We start from the raw sequence: 23,111 nt of genomic DNA, 5'->3' as shown, positions 1-23,111 counted from the left end.
TTTTAAAGTAAGCAATGTTACACCTCTGAGGGGTGGCCTCATCAGATACGCACTTTTTGAAGCAGGGAAATCCTCCTACATAAGTATAGCCCCTGGACAGGGCAAAGGATTCCACTAGGAGAGAGCAATTTGTTAAAAATATATATATGTATATGTTGCATTTCTATATTTTTACAGCACCATCCCTAATGTGTATTGTGAAATTCTGCTTGATGTGTTGTTATCTTATCAGTGCCCTACTATAGCATATGGTATGTTGAGATAGCAGGTTGATGACACGGAAAGTGTTTAAATAACGTGTAACTTAACACTTTCTCTGTCATGAACTTGTTATTCCAACACTTTAGAGACACCAGCTGATCGCATGTTGAATAGTCTGTAGATGTCCCCAGGCTTAGATCCATTTTTGTCCTGTTCCAAATCTTTCAAATTTCACATATGTATGTCTCTTTGTGACTGTCTTAATATTTTATGTACACTTTTTCCTCCCCCTCCCCACCGAATGGATCTGCCATTTATTGCACTAAGATTGTATGTAACTTTCCATTCAGCTGTGTTTACAAATATTTATACCTCATAGGAATTGAAGTGAAGAGCCTGGGAGCTTATTGGCTATTTCCTTGTTATAGTAAGCTGTATTTCATTCTAGACTGTTTTCTAATGAGGCCATATAAATCTTAAATAATTTGCTAAGTATTTTAAGTAGCTGTGGCTTTTTTAGGGGAGTAGGGAATATTTATCCTCATACAGTAAAAACAACAATACATTAGTAAAGAATGCACTGCAACACATAAAAGCAAGACAGAATGTTCTAAGTGTGCAGGCTTCTTAAAATTTCTGACTTTTGAGTCCAGTGTAAATGCATACCCAGGTTTTTCACTGATGTTTAGTTCTGATACTAGCAATGGTGCTTATTTTGGGGTTTTTAGATACTAGCATAGCAAGGTCTTGGTAAGTAGCATGTGTCTGGTCGACATTTATCAATAGCCAAACTGAAAGAGAAGGAAATACTGTCACAAATGAGATTGAAAAGGTCTCTGTGGAATTGCAAGTGTGAAATGTAGATCAGCAGGATATAGTTCAGATTTTCTGCCAGTAAAGGAAGACATCAATAATGTTTTTTAAGTCATTTGGCCATTCTTTAATAACAAATGCACAAGAAATACCTGTATCACTTAGCCTTCATTTTCTAATTCCAATGTTTATTTTATGATAGACTTTCTCTGTGAAAGTACTTTTTAAAATACAGGAAGAGTCTGCTGAGTTTAGTTTGTTTGACCATTCTGATCCACACAGGTATGTTTTCCAGAAGAGTACTTTTCCCCAGCAAGCTGAGTATGGGGATCAAATATAATTCTAGAGATTTAGGGCTCTGTCCCAATTCTGCAATGCTTAGGCAACAGGTTTTCCTGCAAAGGTAAGTTGCTTTGAGTCAAGACATTTAAGTCCTGGTGCTTCCTTGGAAGAAGCTTTTAAGAGGAACATGGTTTGCAGTTTATTAGTCCAAAGGAATAAATACTAATATTACTAGATCACAGTCAGCTTTTTTTTTTGTCTTTAAAAGGAGTTAAAGTTTTTTATTATCTGATACACTTCCAATTCTCAGATGACTTGAAAGGAAAACAAAGGTGAGAGTTAGGCTTATTTTCCTCAAGTAGTTTCCTCATTCAACCCTGTTTACCTTCAGGGTGGGTTTAGATGAAATACAGGGTCATTTTTAATTGCATCTGGATATCTAAAATTAAGTTCTAGTACAAGAAGAATCAGGTATTACCTCTTTTCTGAAGGAGAGAGTTGGAGGAAATTCTTATCTTCCTACCTGTGTCAGATGACTGCATTAGCACAAAATGAATCCAAATCTGTAGTCCCCTGGATGTTGTGATGCATTTGAATGCAAGTTTGACATAAAGGGAATCCTTAATTAACTGTATGCCCTTAGGGATTTTTGCAACACAAAGTTGCACAGTTATACTGAGAACTCTGTTGCTCTGGAATGCAGAAATTGATCAATGTGATTTTCAGTTTGGGGGTATTTTTATTTTGTTTTCTGGGGTTTTTTTTGTTTGTTTGTTTTTTTTGTTGGGTTGTTTTGGTTTTTTTTGGTAACATATCACCCAAGGTTCTTATTTTTCAGCCATGTAGTTCATCTGCTAATTTTGCAAATGGGAAATTATTCATCTGGTAACTTTGCTCATTCAGATAGATTGTACCAGAATGCCTTCTTGCACCCTAGTCATTCTCTTGGCAAACTGGAGACTTCTGACAGCAGAACACAGTTTTTTTCTGGTAAAAAGAAATATATATGAAAAAGAAGAAGCTACCTCTAAACAAATTTAGTTTAGTATTTACAATATGCATAAAAAAAATTGAAGGAAACACAAACTATCTATTGATTTGACTTCTAAGGTTCCTTTTGTAATCTTGATTTGACACAGTGCTTTCAGCCCATTCTCCAATCAGAATTCAAATAGTGCCTGCTAAGAATCAAGCTAGTGCACAAAAGCAGTGTCTGCTGGGAGAAGGCATGCCACCTGCAGATGCCAACAGAAGTGGGGAGAGGAATGCTGGAGTCCCTTGAAATTCCTACTCTGCCTTGTGTCAAAGGCTTGAGAATGGAGAATGAAAATTGTGTTGGATGTTATCTTCAAATATGCAGAGGAAGGCATGTGCTTTTTCATTTAGATCTGATAATTTTAAAATAACACAACAACTTTTGAGAATCAAACGTTTCAGGAACAGCAAAAACTTGTGCGAGAGTCTTGTTAGACCCAATTTTCATGGTGAATTTCTTTTAGATGTGGTCGTTTGCTTAAATACCTTATATCTGCATTTACATCTGCTGCAACTGAATATGCAATGCCTGACCACAGATACAAATTTGGATGTGCCTTAATGATTGCAAGAAAATTTGTTTTACAAAAATGGCAGTATAGTCATTCCACATATGTACTAAAAGCATATGATTTAGTTTCAAAATGAGCTATTTCTCTGACAACTATTTTTTTTTCTATTGCTGAGTAGTTATTAAGCATCTCTGTCTTTGTTTAAAGACTGGACGGATGGCTGGAGGTGGTGGGCAGGATGGGGATGGAAAGGGGATGCATGATCCATTTTCAGGTAGTCATTTCACTAGAGCAGGATTTAGGTGTATTTGGACACTATGGAATGTGCTCTTTAAAGTTTGGTTTTCATGGTTAGAAAACTCATGGGTTTGCATGTAAGCTTCAGTAGATTTTGTACAACTTCACAATACACCATCTGCTAACACGCTTTCCTTCAGCTACAGACAGGCTCTTCTTTTCACTTCCTTGATACAGGTGTATCAGAGGAAAGCAAAATAACAGCAATCTCTATCTAATACCTACATTGGACTGATTATTTGGGGAAGACTCTAGCATCAGACCACAGTGTTTTAATTGCTCAGCATTGCTCTATTTACATGGTCACACGTATGTTGGTCTACAGTTCTATATTGTGCTGGAAAATGTATTGTTTTTCATGTTTTAAAGCAGATACACAATTCTGTAAGGAACGTACCAGTTCTTATCAGGCTGAAATTCCTAGTGACTGCCAATAGCAGGATAGTCTCTGAGACCACCCCTGCTCCCTAGGAATAGCCTCAGGAATAACAGCAATCTTCAGGGGATGGCCACGGTAAACACTATTGAGTAAAAGGGAATTTGCCAATCTCTTCTCCTACAAAAAGCAGTCTTTTAGTTAATGAATGTCTTCCAGAGTTTTTAACCCACAGGAAGGCTGAGGAGGTTACATTGACAGTGCTTGGGTATCTGTGATAAATCCTAAATGCAAAAAACAATTTGTGACATTGGAAACAAAATGGTTTGTGTCAACAATGCAAATACATGATCCAAACAAAATACATATAATCTGACTAGAGCTTCAGCAGATGAAGACATTACATTCAGCTACTTGTATTGTTGGTTTCAAACAAATATGCTTCTCTTTAGAGACTGATGTAAACCCATCTGTTTTCTCAGGTACAGAAAGCACTAAGATTTGACAAGCTTTGATTAAGTTTTTATTTGAACTGTCTATGGGGAGATCAAATTAAGTTTTCACTGCATAACTTTCTAGTGTTACACAAGAAAGATCAGGGTAATATGGTAGGTCATCCTTTTATAGTGATATGGCTATTTAAATTACTACTCTACATGGTTTTGCCCCAAATAAACTAGAGGGAGCTACTCTTTTAAGTACAACAAAAACTTACCTGAGTGATTCTGTGGTTCTTTCAGTCTACACATGCATCATTTATGATGCCTCACGTAAGGTGACTGGAAAAGCCAAAAGAATGTCTATGTCAAATAAAAATCCTAGATCAAGTTTAGAGCTTCATTCCTTCCAAAGTATTACAACTAAGTATAATGACATTTGACAGTATTGACATTTTTAATACAACTTCCTTCAGCTAACTCAGCATTCTGCAAAAATAAATAGTGTTCTCCCTTTGTGATTGAAAGGGTTAAATAGTACCAATTCATTACCACTCACAAAAGGATTTATTTTGTTCTCATAAATCAGTTTTATTCCACATTTTTATTATTCCCTTGGGTCAGCTGCTCCAATTGAAATCAATACAAGTGCAAGTGACACAATCAATCTAGATATTTGATTATGGATTTGAGACTCCCAGTTCTGCTCTGTGTGTTTAGCTAGTCTCCTTCCAATAGTGTCCCTGGAGAATGGAAAATTCTTATTGGCATCCATGAATTATGGGCACAGATTCAGAAACCAGATACTGTGATAATCTCCATTTATGTACTGCTGCAGCTAGAAAAAGAATGTCCCAACCATGGAAAAACAAACAGATTTTAAAACTGTTTCTGAAATGTTCTTAGTGTGAAAGATCTAATGAAATAACCTTACAAAGTCTCATCATTTCTCTATAAAACCTTTCAAACAAAGTGGATGAAATCAAAACCCATATGCTCTATCATCAGCTTAACATCACAAGGGCATCAAATGTTTTTGCTATTTGATGTTACGCTCCTTGGGATACTGAGTTCTGCTGGGACACTTTCTCTTGCTCATCTTGAGATAACACTACTTGGAGGGAGGAAGTCTATGTGAAATCCACATAACATGATTCTTTTCACAGAATGCTTTGCAGAGTTGAGTAACCTCACCCTATTTTATGATTTATTTTAGGTTGTGGACTGAGTTCTTATAGTCTGTCCCTAGAATATTTAGTTGGAGAGGGTATGAGGGGCCAGGGGAGGGAGGATAGGGAGATGGTGTAGGAGGTGGTCCAGACCTGATGGCCTTTGATGATGTTGCAGCAAATGAGTTACAATATGGGTGAATATACTTGCAGCAGAGATCTGACACTCTACTGAATACACTAGTTTAACCAGAAGAGCTAAATGAGACAGAATCAATTGCAAGATTCATTAGACATTTCTATGTTTATGAAAGAGTAATGAGAAAACCTAAAAGAGTAATTCACATTTGAAAAAAAGTTTCTTGAGACTCATCTACAATTACAGATTTTTAAAGTTGAAAGCCTCATGGCACTGAACTGTAAGCTCTAAAGGGTAATGAGACCACACACCAAACATCCTTCTCTGCTTGCCATCATGACAGAGCCTAATCTTGGCTGCAGTCATTAACTATCCATGGGGTCTGTGCTAACTTACTTGTATGATCTTCCCCATCCAAGATGTGGACTTTATTCATATTTCAGTCCATAGAATTAATGAGCATATAAATGTGCTTCCCTTTGTCTTTGTTACACTAATGATCTCTTATTTTTTCTGACAGGAACAGGCTTTCATTGTAATGATTACCCCTGCTTTGCCTTAGGGTTCTTGAAGTATTCTTCAAATTTCATAGATTCATAGAATTACAGAAGAGCTGAGGTCAGAGAGCAACTCTAAAGATAAATAATCTAGTGCAACCACCCTTCTCCAAGGAGGGTCAGTTGCAGCACATTGCCCAGGACGGTTTTGAGTTTTGAATACCACCAAGGATGGAGACTCAATGACAAGTCTGGGCAATTTGTTCCAGTGCTTGACCTACCTCAAAGTTAAAACAAAACCAAAAACAAACCCAATACCCCCCCACCCCCAATTCTTAATGTAAACAGAATTTTGTTCTTTAAATATTTCAGTCTTAAAACTAAAGGCTTCTTTAATTACCAGTGGGAAAAGAAAAAGGCTGATTTTTTTCAGTGCAGATAATGTGAACTGTTCATTGATGATTTACAAGATAAAAAGAATATTTTGGATTCATAAGTTTTCCAGTTTGTCACACTGCTCTTTCAATTATTTAGCAGCTCCCCTTAGCCCATGAGAATGAGGGTTTTCTGGGATAAGAGAGTCTTTAAGGTTTGGACTTAGTTTGATGGACTGAGGCTGTGATATGTCCTTAGGAATATACACCTGTCAACTCAGGAACAGAGGAAAGAATAGTGGTTTGGGAGAATGAGATGCAACATCGACAGGAAAACAAAACAAAACAAAACAAACCCCAAAACACAACACTCAAAACAACCTCACCAAAACAAACAAAACCAACAGCAATACATAACCAAACACAGAACAACAACAAACCCACCAAAAACCCAACACAAAAATCCCACCCCCCAACACTTTATAGAAGAGGGTCATGATGTCAAAGCACAGCAACTGCTAAGTAAGATCACGGAATACTTGGGAGTGCAGTTGGAGAATAGTTCATTGTTACAGTTCTTAGGAAAAGAGAGTTGCCAATATGGATGAGGAAAGATGTTTAGTTAGGACAACTGAACTAATGGGAAAATCATGTTTTTTTAAATTCTGAATACTGCACCAGAAACAGTGGGATAGGGAGAGAAGAAAAATCTTAGCTGAGAGGATAGGAGTAGCTTGTGTGGAAGCTAATGAGTCTGAAGAACAGGCAAAACTACTGGACAAACGTAGGAGCCTACAGGCAAGAATGTGCATATTTCACAGATTTTCCCCTGGAAAGGTGTGATGCCAAAGAGCCATAAACCATCACAGGGACAGAAACTGGTGTATAATTAGGATGAGGAATGGGGGAGGATGGGGAAAGGGATGGAAAAGTGAGGTCTTGTTAAATTTTTATTTAGCATTATGATATTAACTTTCTCTGTGGCCCAAGGTAAGATGCTTAACTTCTGTATCCTCACATACATATAAACCTTTAGAATAAACCAAGCCAGGTTGGAAGAGACCTTCAAGATCATCGCGTCCAACCCATCAACCAATCCAACCCACCCAAACAGCTAACCCATGGCACCAAGTACCAAAGCAGGTATAGAAATAAGTGTTTGTGGTAGGTCATAAACTAATTATTCTCTGATCCTTACAGGAGCTGTTCCTTGACCTGGATTTTTGCTGCCTTTGTTCTTTGAGTACTCTTCTGCAGTGTAATAGTTCATCATTAAATTAGCTTCTGTCTATTTTAATATTGTGGAGCAAAATGCTCTGTAATACAAAAGAGGTTATCAGGACATGTATGTACATAATACAAACATTGATAATAGTATGTCAGAGCCTGACACATAGCCTTAAACTCACTAAAAAAACCCAAAACCTTCTGCCATGTATTAGTGCCCAGTATGTAGTGTACTTTTATGACTGAAGTCTCTCATCTTGAAACAGAGGTATTGAAGGAAAAATAACAGCTCATTGAACATTCATGATGTGAAGACTTAAGTGTTCAGGCTTAAATACCTTTTAGATGGAAATCTGTCTGCATTTCACAAACTAAGGTCTTGTAATACCATTTAAGTTCAGACAAATCTGGAGGTAAGAAGAGAAGTTAGACATTTTCTTGGACCCCACAAATAGGAAGAGGTAGAAATCTGTTTTACAAAGGCAGCTCAGTTTTTGAAATCCTGTAAGAATATAAACAGAGAACTATAACAAAGCTTAGTTTTGATCAACATCTTCTTTATAATGGTGACTAGCTCTGGATGGCGAGAGAAAGAAAAGTATGTGCCTAGAAAGTCAGCAGCACATATATATCAATGTGTTTGCCATACTGACGTGTTAGACTGGTTAAGTTTAAGCTTATTACTTTAATGAGCAACATGCAGTGGTAGTAACAGAAATATTTGGGGGTTGCCTACACATATGAAACATGAGGTGTTTCTCTTCAATATGTAAAAATGAAACCCCAGCTTAGTACTTTTTCCTTAATTTTGATCCAGATGGAAAGAGTATCTCCAAACACGGCAAATTCTCGGAATTCAATGTGAGATGAATGCATTTAGTTTGTATTATTTCTGTCTTCCACTGCAGTATTTGTCATGAAAATATTCTCATGTTATACCATTTCATGCGCTCCTTACAACCTTTGTCACATGAATAAGAGATCAGAACGCTAATGACTAATATACAGTATTCTGTGTCTGCTGATGCTATACTGTACTACTGTGACCTTTGCAATATGAGGTACTCTGATTGGCTGTCCATTTCACCTCTTCCCCACAAGTTAATAAGGCTGTAAAAAGGAGAGAACTTGAAATAGCCAGCCAGTCAAATTACAGAATATTGAAAAGGTCAGATCAGTACAGCACACAGAAAAAAATTATGGAATATATGAGGCATTAAAATTCTTGTGACAATGATTATAACAAGAATGGAAAAGGATACCCATTTATGTTATTACAATCTAGTGAACCCCATAGGATGACAGACCCAGGACAGCAGTAATTTACGCACCACCAGCCCACAGGACTTTATTCACCTATTTACAGAGGTACTCAGTAACAGGAATGCATATCTGCTTGGGTGCTCCCTTCAAAGTGTTCACCCACAGTGAACCCTCAGACACAAATACTCAGCACCTAAAGTGACATGTGAAGCTCAACACTTTTATACAATGATTTTGAATGAAATATGTATCTCTGTGTTTGTTTCAAGTATACATACTTGAAAAGTACGTATATGGATATTATTTAGCTCTAATTTCTTCATTTGGATAATGTTATCCTGAAAAACTGAGATACCTTGATCTGGTATAAGCTAGGGAAAAAATAGGAATAGCACAGGTGTTTCTCAAGTTCCAGACTTAGCCTAAGAATTCCCTCAGAAATATTAGGGGAGATATGGAGACCCTTATGAGCAGAAAGGCTAGTAAAAAAAAACCCAAATCATCATGATACAAAAACATGGAAAGATTAAGGAGCATGGGGAAGCCTTTCATGTCTGCAAAGGTTTTAGTTTTATTTTGGTTTTTGAGATGTTAAAGGAGATGGTGACCCTGAGTCCACTTCCATCTGAATTCATGGTGCTTGCTTATCTAAGTTTTGAAATATGTGGTGTGCCAGTTCTGAGAGCTTGTTTTCTGCTTCCTTAAGTGCCTAAAGTTATCTGTGTCTTGAGAAGATCTTGCTTGTTTGAGAGCTGGTGACTGTTCATGGCAGGAGTTGCATGGCAGAAATGTGCAGGAACAAGGAGGTATTCTGGTAGAAACCACTTGTGTGAAGTAAAACAATGTCTCTTAGGACTTTGTTGGTATCTGAGGCAGCTGCTATTTAGGTCTGCAGCAGACTCACTGGTAGACTACAGTAGGTCCTGCGAGCAGGATGGAGAGAATAACACATGAAAAATGGAAACAGAGAGGCCTCATCCACTTATACTCACAAATAGGGTCCATACTGAAGCAGTCTAGGCAGGAATGGCACAGACTGATATGACAGTGTTATCGCTATGTTGCTTTCTCTCAGGCTGAACCTATGTGTCTGCATTTTCCAGCCCACTGAAAGCAAAGTTTAGGCAGTGAGAACTGGCAAAGCTGTATATTGCAAGTCATCCCCAGCAACACCTGCATTTAAAAAACTCTCTGGCAAGAAAAATATTAGAAGTAGCAGCAAGTTGCGTGGCTAAAAACTGGGATAAAACAGTTTTTGTTTGTGTAAAATGCAGGTCAGGAAACTTGAAAGTACTCCTCACCTTTTTATTAAAAGCAGTGAAAGAATTTAAACTGCTATGTTGTCTATCTCATTGTAAATTTGCAAGTTCATTTTTGAGCTGAATAAAATGGTTATGTAATTACATACTTCTCCTAATTATTGAGTAATTATATGCTTCTTATAATTGCCGAGTAATCACTCTGCTATAACTAGAATTTAATGTTACAACTAATTATATAATTACTGTATATTAATGTTGTTATCCAGGCAACTTGGAATCCTTTTAATTCCTCTTCTGTTACTCGAAACTGTATTTTAAAATGCATTGTATAGCTAGCTGTGTGAAGAAAGATTAATTGTGGAATAAAAATATCAGCAGAGGAAGTACATGCTTTCATTCAGGGCTCAGATGGATGAGAATATTAACACGTTAAAACTGTAAGGTAGTTTGAAAAAGTTTAATTTTCTCATGAACTGAGTACATAAATCGTGGTTAAAGAGCCTACTTTTATGCTTGAGGTTTGAATCTATCCTATGCCCCTTGATCAGTCAACACATTGAAGGTGAAACATTTTAAAAATGCAGCCAGCCAAATCCTGACGCATTTTACTTCACTGGAACCTTAATGTAAATGTCCATTTGTCATTTCTAATGGCTTTATTGTTGTTAATATAACAATAGACGGATATTACAGTCACATGTTGGGTGGTGGTCACAGTACTGGAAGCAATGCTGTTTAACATCTTTTTCAACAATCTGGGCAGTGGAACTGAGTGCGCCCTCAGTAAGTCTGCAGATGACACCAAGCTGTGTGGTACAGTTGACACCCTGGAGGGAAGAGATGCCACTTGGACAGGCTTGAGAAGTGGGCCCAAAACAGCCTCATGAAGTTCGAGGCCAAGGGCAATGCCCTACATGTGGGTCGGGGCAATCTCAAGCACAAATACAGGCTGGGTGAGGAATGTCACAAGAGTAGTCTTGAGGAGAAGGACTTGGGGGTGTCAGCTGACAAAAAACTCAACATGAGCCGGTAATGGGTGCTTGCAGCTCAGAAAGTCAACCATGTCCTGAGCTGCATCACACGAAATGTGACCAGCAGGATGAGAGAGATGATTCTCTCCCTCTACTCTGTCAGGTCCCTTCCCATCTAAACCATTCTGTGAATACATTGCAGACTGCCTGTTGGTGCACAGAAAAACTGTGATAGGTAATAGAAGAAATGCACTTTATTGGATTATATCTAAACTCAAATCACACAGAGGGATGATTTTACAGAGGTGCAGAAGGAGAGTTTGATATACAATTTAAGAGCTAAGATCAAATAACGTACATACATTTTTTTAGCCCTATCTGAGTAGCTTGGGTACATAAGAGTAATCTCAGACAAAATAACTTTGCTTCCGCAGAATTGTTATGTCTGTATGTGGAACGTGTGAAACGTGGCTGTTCCTCTTGCATGACATGAAATTTTGCCTCCATTGCTATTTCTAAAATTAGGTCTCTCAGGCTAATGTAAAATTCAGTGAATTTCAAAATAAATATATCAAGTTGCCTGAAATTATTCTGCATTCACACCACTGTAGTCTATTTGGGCAGTCTGATGCTATAAGCATGGTGTAATCCACATAGAATTTGAACAATGAGGAGCTAGACTACAAGGAAAATTTATAAACAGAGTTTTATGAACCTGACCCCTTTCCGAAAACTTCAGAAAGTTTGTCATACCCTACCAGGAGGATCACTGAAAGTAGCCTTTGTGCAGCTCTGTGATCATCAGAATAATGGAATGGCTTGGATTTGTACCCTGAGTGAATCACTAAATGTTCATGGGAATCCCAAAATTAAAGGGAAGTCCAGATCACTCCTTCATGGTAAAATACAATGTGAGCATGACTAAAATCAGCAAATCTACCACAGCATATGCACATGCTAGTGCATATCATAGAAATAGGGACCATTTGAAAAACTAAATTCTTTAAAAGACAGTTTCCAAGGTTTTTGTGTGGATTTTTTTTTTTTAAATATAGTATCTTATTTGGATTATTGTGGAGGGCTCAGATGTGAATATTCAGTCTGCTGTCTGTGACAATACTCCAATTCATTTAATCTTGTTGTTATACCTGTGGTCTCAGACTTGTGTCATTCTGCTGTCATTTGTAATGCAGAATTTCTGTCAACTTCAGCATGAGAGTTCTGCATGGAATAGCGTACAGTAATAATATTAATCATTTATATAGCACTTCATATGTTCAAAATAATGGATATTTTTTAAATGAGCTCAGCTTTGCCCTCAGAAAGATGACTGAAATCTTCGTTGAGTCAAAATATTTGTTACTTGACATAGAAGTTCTGTATTTTCTGTGCTTAGTCATCAGGTATTTTGGAAAGGCTTATTTTGTTGTTTTTGTAGGGTAGAATAGTCTTAAGTTTGAGATCTTAAAAGGACCTGCAGGTTACTGTAGAATTCTCTGATGATTTCAACTGATAAACCAAATACTTCAAATCCTTCTTTTGTCTTTGAGAGGACTGCAGGCCACGCTGGAAAGCATGTGTCTTACTGCAGTTGTACAACTACCACACACTGTTGACATAAGGATGAGAAAACAGGACACTGACCAATTTTGTTATCAATGGCAGCTTTTCATTTGAGTAGACACAATATGATTCATAAAGACAGCAAACTGCAGCAGAATAAAGGTGTAATGTTTGTTCTTCTCCCCTTCCTTTATCTCACAACAGCTGATGCTAATTATTCTCTTGTAAATGATACTCGGATGTTATGCAGCAGCAAGGAATCCAGTGTATGGGTGCCCATTAAAGGACTGATTCCATTTTCTAACTACACAGTGCAAGTGAATGCTTCCAACAGCCAGGGCAGCTTGAAAAGTGATGCTATAACAATAGCCATGCCTCCAGGAGGTAAGTATGAAAAAGCGCTTTTTCCATGCATGCAACTATTACACAAATACTCTGTTGAACAAATTGTTATTTATTATTGAGGACTCAAAGTTCAGAAGAATGTGTTTGTATTAGTGGTTTTTACCAACAAAAATTACTCTTTTTAAGTTCTAATTTCTCATATTATTCAATATAAGACCTTGAGAATGAAAACAGGTGGTTGTGTAGAGAATGGATTGTATAGGTGAGTAGTGCACTATATACTTGGGGTTTTTTTCATGTGGTTCTTTCTTTCTTTCTTTCTTTCTTTCTTTCTTTCTTTCTTTCTTTCTTTCTTTCTTTCTTTCTTTCTTTCTTTCTTTCTTTCTTTCTTTCTTTCTTTCTTTCTTTCTTTCTTTCTTTCTTTCTTTCTTTCTTTCTTTCTTTCTTTCTTTCTTTCTTTCTTTCTTTCTTTCTTTCTTTCTTTCTTTCTTTCTTTCTTTCTTTCTTTCTTTCTTTCTTTCTTTCTTTCTTTCTTTTTCTTTCTTTTTCTGTGAATTTTGGCATATCCTATCATGAATGGCTTACCTAATTTAAGAATACAGATTCACCTGCATTTTGTAATAGGTTTTAGAAAGAAATTTGTAAGTGTAAGAACACTTACTGGATAGACTTACTTAATTTGTTAGTAATATAAGCCATTGGCAGTATATTCTGCCAGAATCCATAGACTGCTGTAGTTTTAAGATGCTATCTTCATAAAAAAATGAAATAAGAGAGTTGAGAAAATGTTTCCTAAACACTGTGCATGCATATTTATTTTTTTAACTTTAATTTTTTACGTGAAAGCTTACACTTACAGATGGAGTACTGTGTTCCTTTTGCATTCTCTTTATGTGGACACCCTAGTGAATTATCTTTTGTTGCGTAAATGCCAGTGGAAACAGTGTGTTTAAGGCAAGTGGAATCGTGAGGGTGGGAAGGGACCTCAAAGATCATCTAGCTCCACACCCCCTGCCATGGGCAGGGACACCTGACACTAGAGCAGGTTGCTCAGAGCCACATCCAGCCTGGCCTTAAGAACCTCCAAGGATGAGGCTTCCACCACCTCCCTGGGCAACCTGTGCCAGTGTCTCACCACGCTCATGGGGAAGAACTTCTTCCTAACATCCAATCTGAATCTACCCATTTCTATTTGTTTTCAATTCCTTCTATTCCTATCATTACCTGACACCCTCAAAAGTCCCTCCCCAGCTTTCTTGTAGGCCCCCTTAAGATACTGGAAGGCCACAATTAGGTCTCCTCAGAGCCTTCTCTTTCTCAAGCTGGACAGCCCAAACTCTTTCAGTTTGTCCTCATAGGAGAGGAACTCCAGCCCTCTGATCCTCCTCATGGCCCTTCTCTGGACATGCTCCAGCATGTCCAGATCCCTCCTGTAATAGGTGCTCCAGAACTGGACACAGTGCTCCAGGTGGGGTCTCACCAGAGTGAAGTAGAGGGGAAGAATCAACTTCCTCGACCTGCTGGCTATGCTTCTCTTGATGCAACCCAGGAAGAGAGATGTGTTTGTGTAGGTAGTCAGCTGATAGTGTAAAGTGGCACATATTTCAAAGTATTAAAAAAATTAATAAAAAGGAAAACACCAAACATCAGATAAAGGTATCCCATAAACCTTACTGCTCAAAACTAATCTTGCACTTGCATCAGTGGGCTTGCAAACAGAGGGCCAAACCAACAGGAAAACTTCTGAAAAGTAAATTAATAAAATGCAGAGCTTCAAATATCAGATTACTGAGCAAGAAAGAAAAGGTAAATTCCCAGAAGATTCTATAGTTTTGTGAGTTGACTGCCAAATTCTATCTACTATGAACAAACATACCATACAGTAATGGAGCCACATGTGAGTTTTACTGCTTGGTTAAGACTAAGCAGTAAGACATTGACATTTCTAATCTTAGTGTGACACTTCAATTTTGCATGTAGAATTATCCAAATTTGGTAGTGAGACTTTCACTGTATGAGAAAGTAAGGATCTTTAAAGATAGGCAAGGATGTGCACAAGTTTATGACAGCCATTAAGGTACACTTTCTTTCATCATTAGATTGTTGTTGATTACAATTAGAAAACTTATAGCTTTGAAATTATCTTTTTTATGACCTTGTGGTAGTTTAAAAGCAATACCTCATTGATTAAATAGGTTTTAGTTCATGCTTCCCTTTAGTTAATGATCTGAAAACATATTACCCTGATTTACACATAAAATCATGCTGAAAAGCATGTGGCATTCACTAGGATATGTGTGTTTAAGTAGAATTAAATTAGCAGTGAGAGTTATTAAAGAAATCTTCCATACTATTGTCCAGTGGACTGTGATGTGCAGTGAAATGAATAATAAATGAAGCAGTGCATATGAGAGAAGTACTCTCGCACACACTATATTATTGCTATGTGTGTGCATGTATACAGACACATGTATATGCTGGACAGTGTATGTTTACTTTACTGTGACATTTATTATAATGACTCTGAATGCCATACAGCTCCACTGCACGCCAAATTTTAAGTACAATGTTAATGTTACACTGGGCTGTATCCAGTGCTTTCCCTTACAAACTCCTTTAAAATTATCGAGGTGCTGCTAAAATCAGAAGGAATTTTATTGTTTTAAATCAGTGTCCAAATTTCACTTTGACAGAGGTTTTGTTTGGTCAAACAGTGAAAGGTCTGATAACTGTTAAAATGCAGCATTCTCATTGCAAGAGCAACAGAAAAAAAGCAGCTTCAGAAATTTGTGTTATGGGGAGTACTTCATGGGGCTTAATGGAAGATTGTGCGACAGAGAGACTGAGAAAGAGAACAAAGGAGTATTCCATTTTGAAGTTACTGTAGATCACATTTTTCAACTGAGATACAAATTTTCTTCCAACATGCATTTCTTTGGCTTCATTTTTCATTTAAAGTGTATTGCACACAATATAAAGCATACCAAACCTTTAGTGTTACCTGATCGAATACACCTTAATTTCTCATTAAGCTTATATGCCATGCTTAAAGTCAATGCTTAAAAAAATCATCTTAGAAACAAGGAATATATTTTATCTAAGCTCCTGACTAAAATTGCAGTACAGGTTCAAGAGTTCTTGGAAAGATTAAAAAAATAAAAACTGAATCCAAATGTTAATCCATAAATATGAAACTTTCTTTTGACCCTTACCCTGTAGTGGTCTGGAGTTACTAATGGGGTTAGGATTTCAACTCTTAATGGGACTTGGTGCATTAGTGTTTTGTATGCATGGAATTCAGCATTCAGTTTAATAAGTGGTTGACATTGGTGATGTCCCTTAATTTGCTTAAATCTAATTGGCTCTTTTATCAGTCAAACCTGTATGGATTGGCAATTGATCAGGAAGGGTCAGCCATGACTGTGCATGTACTTAAATGCTGGAACCACCAGTTAAAGTCACTGTTGCATAATAAGAAGCTGAAACCATGAGAAAAAATGATCTTCAGAGTCGAAGGCAAAAGAAAGCAGAGAAGTTTTTCAGGATGTTCAAGTTCAGAACAAAGGCATTATGGAGTATATAAATTTTAAATACACTGCTTTTTGCCTCAAGACTTAAAGCTTTTTTTTCAGATGAACTGAAATCTTGTCTGAAACTGTCTTTGTTACATCAAAGAACTGCACAGAAAGCTGAAAGAGATGGAAGAAGCATAAAAGGGCATAGTTTAAAATGATTAGTGACAAATTTCATACTGTAGAGGTAGAAGCAATTTTTTTTGAGTTTTATATTTTTTTCCCAAAAAGAATAAATTTGTTCTATTTATCTTGTCCTAAACTGCTTTGGTAGAAGCTGTAAAAAATAATATACTAACCAGTGCTTCACATAAATTTGAGTCTGCTAGCTATTAAAAGATCTGGAGAGCAAATTGTTTTACAATTAATTTAATTAGGTAAATGAAATAATACAGTGGATGTAAAACTGCAAAAATCTGAGAGAAGATCTTCTGTAAAGAATCGCTGGTATTTCTGATGTAGTAGCACACAGAGGACCCCATTGATTTAAAATTGCTTTGTAATATGGTAAGATCTTAAAAAGAAAGTTGAAGTCACTATCAGTAGTAGTTTAAACTTTAGTTAGATCCACTTGTTCCTTTCCTTGATCCACTTGTTCCATTCCTTCAACTACAAGAGCCCTAGTATGGAAGGTACTGAGAAGTCCTGTGTGCAGAAAAAAATAATGATAAATTAAATTGAATAACTGTATGCAAAGACAGATAGCAGTGGGAGACAAGTGGTGATCAGACGGGGAAGCAGAAAGGTATGGACTCAAGCATTGTCCCCAAAGCTCTGAAAAGGACTGGATTCCCAAGTAATGACAAGGGACATAAAGCTTGTTGTGGATGGTAATTCTGTATCACATTGCAGAGTTGTTTCTGTGTGGTTACTTGTGCTGGGGATTACAAACCGTTAACTTGGTGATGACTGCGCTATAGAAAAAAGCCTCCAAGTATTTTTATACATCCCCTATGTAAAACATAAAAGGCAAGATACTCTGAAAAAATATTTGCCTAAGCAGTCTCTTTAATATCTGCCATAATTTATGAAGTATGTTGTTCATTTATGTGCTTTATCTGTGATTTATACAACATAGGAAAGTCTAGTTGTGAAAGATGTCAGGTTTTGCCTTGAACTCTTTCGAACCTTCCCTTCGTTGATCCCTTGTTTGTATATAGAATGCTGCATGCCTCTGCCTACAAGCTTGGGTTAGTTCTCACAGCAAAATGTGAGCCTACATACTTGTAGCTGTCAATGATTGTTCAATGTCTATGAAGGATGATGTCCTGCAACCAAAGGATTTCAACTACTGTTAGTTTAGGTAGCAACACCTCTGAGACTGGATATTGATCTAATTATGCAAGCAAGTAAGAATCACATCATACAATTTATATTCACATCTGAAAGAATTTGCTCACACAAGTTGATTACTGAAAATAGTAGGTGATGAATGAATATTCAGTAAACAAATCAAACTGATGCCATTAGGCCAGAATTGTTTAGGAAGAAAAAACAGACCTGAACATGCTAGTTTTCCATGGTATCCTGAGTTAATACAGCTCACTCTCACAAGACCCTCTCTCCAGCCACAGACTGAAGTAACACCAAAGGCCTCTGGGTTGAGATAAAGAGTTTTACTGTAAATGATATATGCACAATTACCTTAGCCTACCTGCAGAAAAGTGCAGCAAAATGCAGAAGCAGCAGCAGAAACCCGTGACTTTCTTCACCCCCTGACCCACAGCCCACCCAGTGGAAAAGACCAACAGCACAAAACCAGAAGAAGCAGCTGGAACAGGAAGCCTCTCATGTTACAGTGTGAACTTCAAGCCCCATGACGCTTTGCTACAGCCAGCACTTTCATTTTGAAACCGGCATGACTGCAGCATGGTATTGAATATCATCAGATTCAATTTAACCCATGACACCTGGGAGACTAGTTGATTTTACCATGCTGCTTAATATCACACCATAAAACTTTTTTTTGAGAGAATTTACTTCTGATTTCAGATTTTTCTGAGGCATTATGTATTCCTCACTTCTCTTCCCTTCCCTTCAATCACTGAGCTAGTTAAACAGCGCTAGTGGCAAGCTATGCAAATTGTCCATTCTAGTTCTTTATTTTGTCCAGAAAGATGATTTCATGGGGATATAAGGGTAGGAATGCAAATGTGCTTTTGTGGAAAACTAGGAGTTGTTTTAATGAAACAGTAATTCTTCTCTAACCTCAGCAGCACTGATTGTCATTTTCATTAGTTCTACTTTCTTCTTTTATTCTTTTCTCCCAGTCTGTTCAGCACATCTTTCAGTGAGCTCGTGACTTGTCTATTCTTAGTTTTGAGTGGAGAGTGGATGTTCTGGGTGGTAAGAGAGAATCTTATTCCTGAAAGGTTGTATCTTCTGATTCTGGCACTGGGAGGCATAAATGTACCCATTTACTGCTCACTTTCCTAAATTGCAGCCACGTCGGCTCAGCATAGCCCCATATATGATAAAGGACCATTTCAAGGTTACTTTACATCAAATTGTAGTGTAAGCCACTACCTGTAAAATTGGAGCGTGCCAAAAGACAATGACATTTCAGCTATACCTTTTTTCTTCTGATTGCTTCCTTTTCTTCACCCCTGCACCTCCTCCTCATTTTCAGGCTAAGCAAATATCCCATAATTACAGCTGTTCCAGTACTCCAGACAGGACACTATTTATCAGCTCCTGGGTTGTTTTCTGTCTTCTATGGCTTCATGAAACAGTTAGAGCAAGAAGTTCAATACTGCAGTTTTAGTTGCCTTGAAAAACTTTTGCTTATTTGGTGAGTGTCAGACAAGAAAGAAAGAACTGTGCTACAGCTTCAAATATCCAGCTGATCATCTGTAAGGAGGCAATTAGCCTCATTGTAGAGGTCTCACTCCAGGTCTTTCCAAAACCATAGCCTTAGCATGAGGTCCAAGCATTACTTAAGATCTCTTGGAAGAAATCTGTGGTGGAGCAGATTTAACCCTGGAAAACTGCAGCTTGACTGTAGTTCTGAAAACAGAAGGAAACGTAAAAGTGGGGGAAATGGTCTGGTTTGTAATTTAGCAGCAGATCATTATTTAAAATCATTACCTACTATCAGATGTACCTTTTTGGGGACTGGTTGCAATTGTGCGTAAGAAAAAGGCCACAATCTAGATGAAGTATGCAATTTTTATATAATCTTAAGCCTATTCATGGTTTTGCTTCTTCTTGTTTTGTTTTGTTTTGTTTTCATTCTGTGTAAATCTGAACTAGACTGTTCAGACACTAATTAAAGTCAACGTTCTTTATGTGATTAATTAAATTCTCCCGTTGAAGGAATTCTACAATAAAATGCCATTGAAATTCATAGTGAAAACATGAAGACATTTGGAGAATCACGCCATGTGTGGTGGGTTGAAGCTTCCCCCCAACATGAACTTTTCAGCTAGACTAACTCAGAAGCAAAGCAAGCTGTATTTACAAGCAAAACCTACACAAAATATGTACAAAAATACACAGTATTTACAATATTATACAGACATTTACAATCAGCAAACAACAAAGAAATCCCTGTAGTCAAAAAGACCAGAGAGGCTACTCCACTGACTCCCCCACGCCCCAAACCTCCCAATTCCCCCTGTACTGAGAGAAGCTGAGAGAAAGCAGTGTTAGTTTAATCTCAAGGCCAGACAGAAAGAGCATGTTATCTCCCAGGTGAAGCAAAATAGCCAAGATCAGAAGAGAAGAGGCATGGGAATGGAAGTGAATTGTGAAGAATTGTTATGATGCAGCTTCTCTTATTCCAGATGTTTATCCAATGAATTTGTTTAGAATAATCTTTTGTTTTCCTTTTTTACACAATGGCATCCTGGCCTGCATTAAGAACAGTGTGGCCAGCAGGAGCAGGGAGGTCATTCTGCCCCTGTACACTGCACTGGTTAGGCCACACCTTGAGTACTGTGTCCAGTTCTGGGCCCCTCAGTTTAGGAAGGATGTTGACTTGCTGGAACGAGTCCAGAGAAGAGCAACAAAGTTGGTGAGGGGCTTGGAACACAAGCCCTATGAGGAGAGACTGAGGGAGCTGGGGCTGCTTAGCCTGGAGAGGAGGAGACTCAGGGGTGACCTTATTGCTCTCTACAACTACCTGAAGGGGGGTTGTAAACAGGCAGAGGTTGGTCTCTTCTCCCAGGCAGCCAGCACCAGAACAAGAGGACACAGTCTCAGGCTGGCCAGGGGAAGTTCAGGCTGGAGGTCAGGAGGAAGTTTTACACAGAGAGAGTGACTGCCCATTGGAATGGGCTGCCCAGGGAGGTGGTGGAGTCGCCGTCACTGGAGGTGTTCGGGAGGAGACTTGACAGGGTGCTTGGTTACATGGGTTAGTTGATTAGGTGGTGTTGGGTGATAGGTTGGACGTGATGATCTTGAAGGTCTCTTCCAACCTGGTTTATTCTATTCTATTCTATTCTACACCCAACAGTGATTTATTTATATTTTTCTACTTTTCTGCTCAAAATCTGCAGCTAATTTTAAAGGTATAGCCTAAAACTACCACACCATAAATTTTGTCTTTTAAACCTTTTTCCAGAGATATGCAAGTATTAGGAGCTGGATGGATTTTTATGTTACTTTGCTACTATGATTTGAACTGCCTTTCTAAAAAGCTTACTTCATTGTATTTATTTTTAACAACTTCTGCCCCTGTAGTTTCCAAATTAAATGGCATTTTCATTAACTGACAGCAAAGGCAAATGTCTGTGGCTTTGAGATTTTTTTGTTTGTGGTTTCTCAGTTAGTTTTAGATTTGTTTGTTTGTTTGGGGGGGGGTGTTGTTTTATTTGTTATGGTTTGGTTGCTGTTGTTATTATTTGGTGATTGTTATTGTTTGTTGTTGCTGGATTTTTGTTCTTTTGGGTTTTTGTCCTTCTATTCCCTGTTTTCTGCAGTTGAAGTATCTGGATTGTGGAAGTTACCCTGCTGCTCGCAATGCACTTGAGTAATGTAGCCATAAAAGCATTTCTCCTTCTTTTGCTGGTTCCCTTTATGGTTAAAAATAATTCCTACTTGAGGATTGTCTTTGTAGGTTCAAAAATAGATGTGAAAGAGGATCTTAAATTTCTTAACACACTTGGGGAAGCGTTAAAATGTTTTCCTTTCTATAGTTAATTATTTGTTATGCTTGTGTATTCAGTTTTACTTTTCCTTACTTTTTCCTAGTATAGTGCTCCTCATTACATAACCTCTGTCTTTGGGCTAGATAACTGACTACCTAAGGAGAAGAAAAACTTCTTTATAAAGACAGAAATGGAGACAAAAGGGAAAGTGAGTGAAAATCAGTCATTAGAGGCACCATTTCTCCTCTGGTATGCCTATAATGCAGCATTGTTTTATGCTGCCCATGATTCCTGACATTTGATAGTTTTTTCCTCATTGTGCTTTTCTTTCTGCATCTGCAAGCAAGTGCAGATTCTTGTATACATCTGGGTGACCAGTTTCAATGTCTTACCACTCTCACTGTGAAGTGTTCCTTCCTAATATCTAATCTAAATCTGCCCTTCTCAATCCATTCCCTCTCATTCTATCACTAGAGCCCTTGTAAAAAGTCGCTTCTTGACTTTCTTATAGGCCTTCTTCAGCTACTGGAAGACCACTATAAGGTCTCACCAGAGCCTTCTTTGTTCCAGGCTTCACACCCCAACTCTCACAGCCTGTTCCCATAGGGGAGTATCTTCAGCCCTCTGATCACCTTTGTGGCCCTCCTCTGCTCAAGCAGCTCCATGCCCCTCATGCTGGGGGCACCACAACTGAATACAGTATTCCAAATGGGGTCTCATGAGAGCAGAGTAGAGGGAGATAATCACCTCTCTTGCCCTGCTGGTCACATTTCATGTGATACAGCCCAGAACATGGTGGGTTTTCTGGGCTACAAGCGTCCATTGCTGGCTCACATTGAGTTTTTCATCAGCTGACATCCCCAAGTCCTTCTCCTCAAGACTACTCCTCACCCAGCCTGTATTTGTGCTTGGAATTGCCCCGACCCGTGTGTAGGACCTTGCACTTGGCCTTGCTGAACTTCATGAGATTGTCTTGAGCCTACCTTTCAAATCTACCCACATCCATCTAGATGGCATCCCTTCCCTCCAGGGTGTCAACTGCACCACACAGCTTGGTGTCATCTGCAAACTTGCTGAGGGTGCACTCAATTCCATTGTCCATGTTGCTGATGAAGATCTTAGACAGCACTGGTCTCGGTGTACCACTCAACACCACTTGTCTCTATTATTACATCATGCCATTGACTGTAACTCTGTGTGGCCATCCAGCCAATTCCTTATCCGGTGAGTGGTCCACCTCACAAGATCGTACTTCTACAATTTGGTGACCAGGATGTCATACAGGACAATGCCAAACACTCTATACAAATCCAGGTAGATGACATCAGTTGCTCTTCTCTTCTCCACTGAAGCTGTGACATCATCACAGAAAGCCACCAAGTTCGTCAGGCATGATTTGCCCTTGGTGAAGTCATGTTGATGACCACCAATCACCTCTTCTTCACTTTCTGTATTCCTTAGTCAAGGCCTTCAGGAGGATCTGTTCCATGATCTTGCTAGGCACAGAGGTGAGACTGTCTGGCCTATTGTTTTACTGTTATTCATGAGAAATTGATATAGCACCCAAAAAATCCAACAGGATGTTCCTGATGGTTGCAATCTGCATTAAGCAGCGATAATTTTTCTGTGATGCAGATTTAGCCCTTTCACTCCATGTCTTACAAATGAACAAAGGAGAGGAAATTT

The 23,111-nt window shown here is 38.1% G+C and overlaps 1 protein-coding gene across 1 annotated transcript in view; it reads left to right on the top strand.

Annotated features, from left to right (window-relative positions):
- USH2A (usherin) overlaps positions 1 to 23,111 on the top strand; it is a 378,576-nt gene that overhangs the window by 205,153 nt on the left and 150,312 nt on the right. Inside the window, exon 37 of the mRNA XM_068153470.1 lies at positions 12,623 to 12,802. Coding sequence (XP_068009571.1) covers positions 12,623 to 12,802 — 180 coding nt within the window. The remainder of the gene's footprint in view (positions 1 to 12,622; positions 12,803 to 23,111) is intronic.

The sequence above is a fragment of the Melanerpes formicivorus genome, unplaced genomic scaffold (assembly GCF_026170545.1).
Source record: "Melanerpes formicivorus ecotype bairdi unplaced genomic scaffold, bMelFor1.0.p_v2 SCAF_26, whole genome shotgun sequence".
In the NCBI taxonomy this organism is placed as follows: Eukaryota; Metazoa; Chordata; class Aves; order Piciformes; family Picidae; genus Melanerpes; species Melanerpes formicivorus.
Note: the sequence above shows the minus strand (reverse complement) of the source record. Positions and strands in the feature narration are given on the sequence as shown.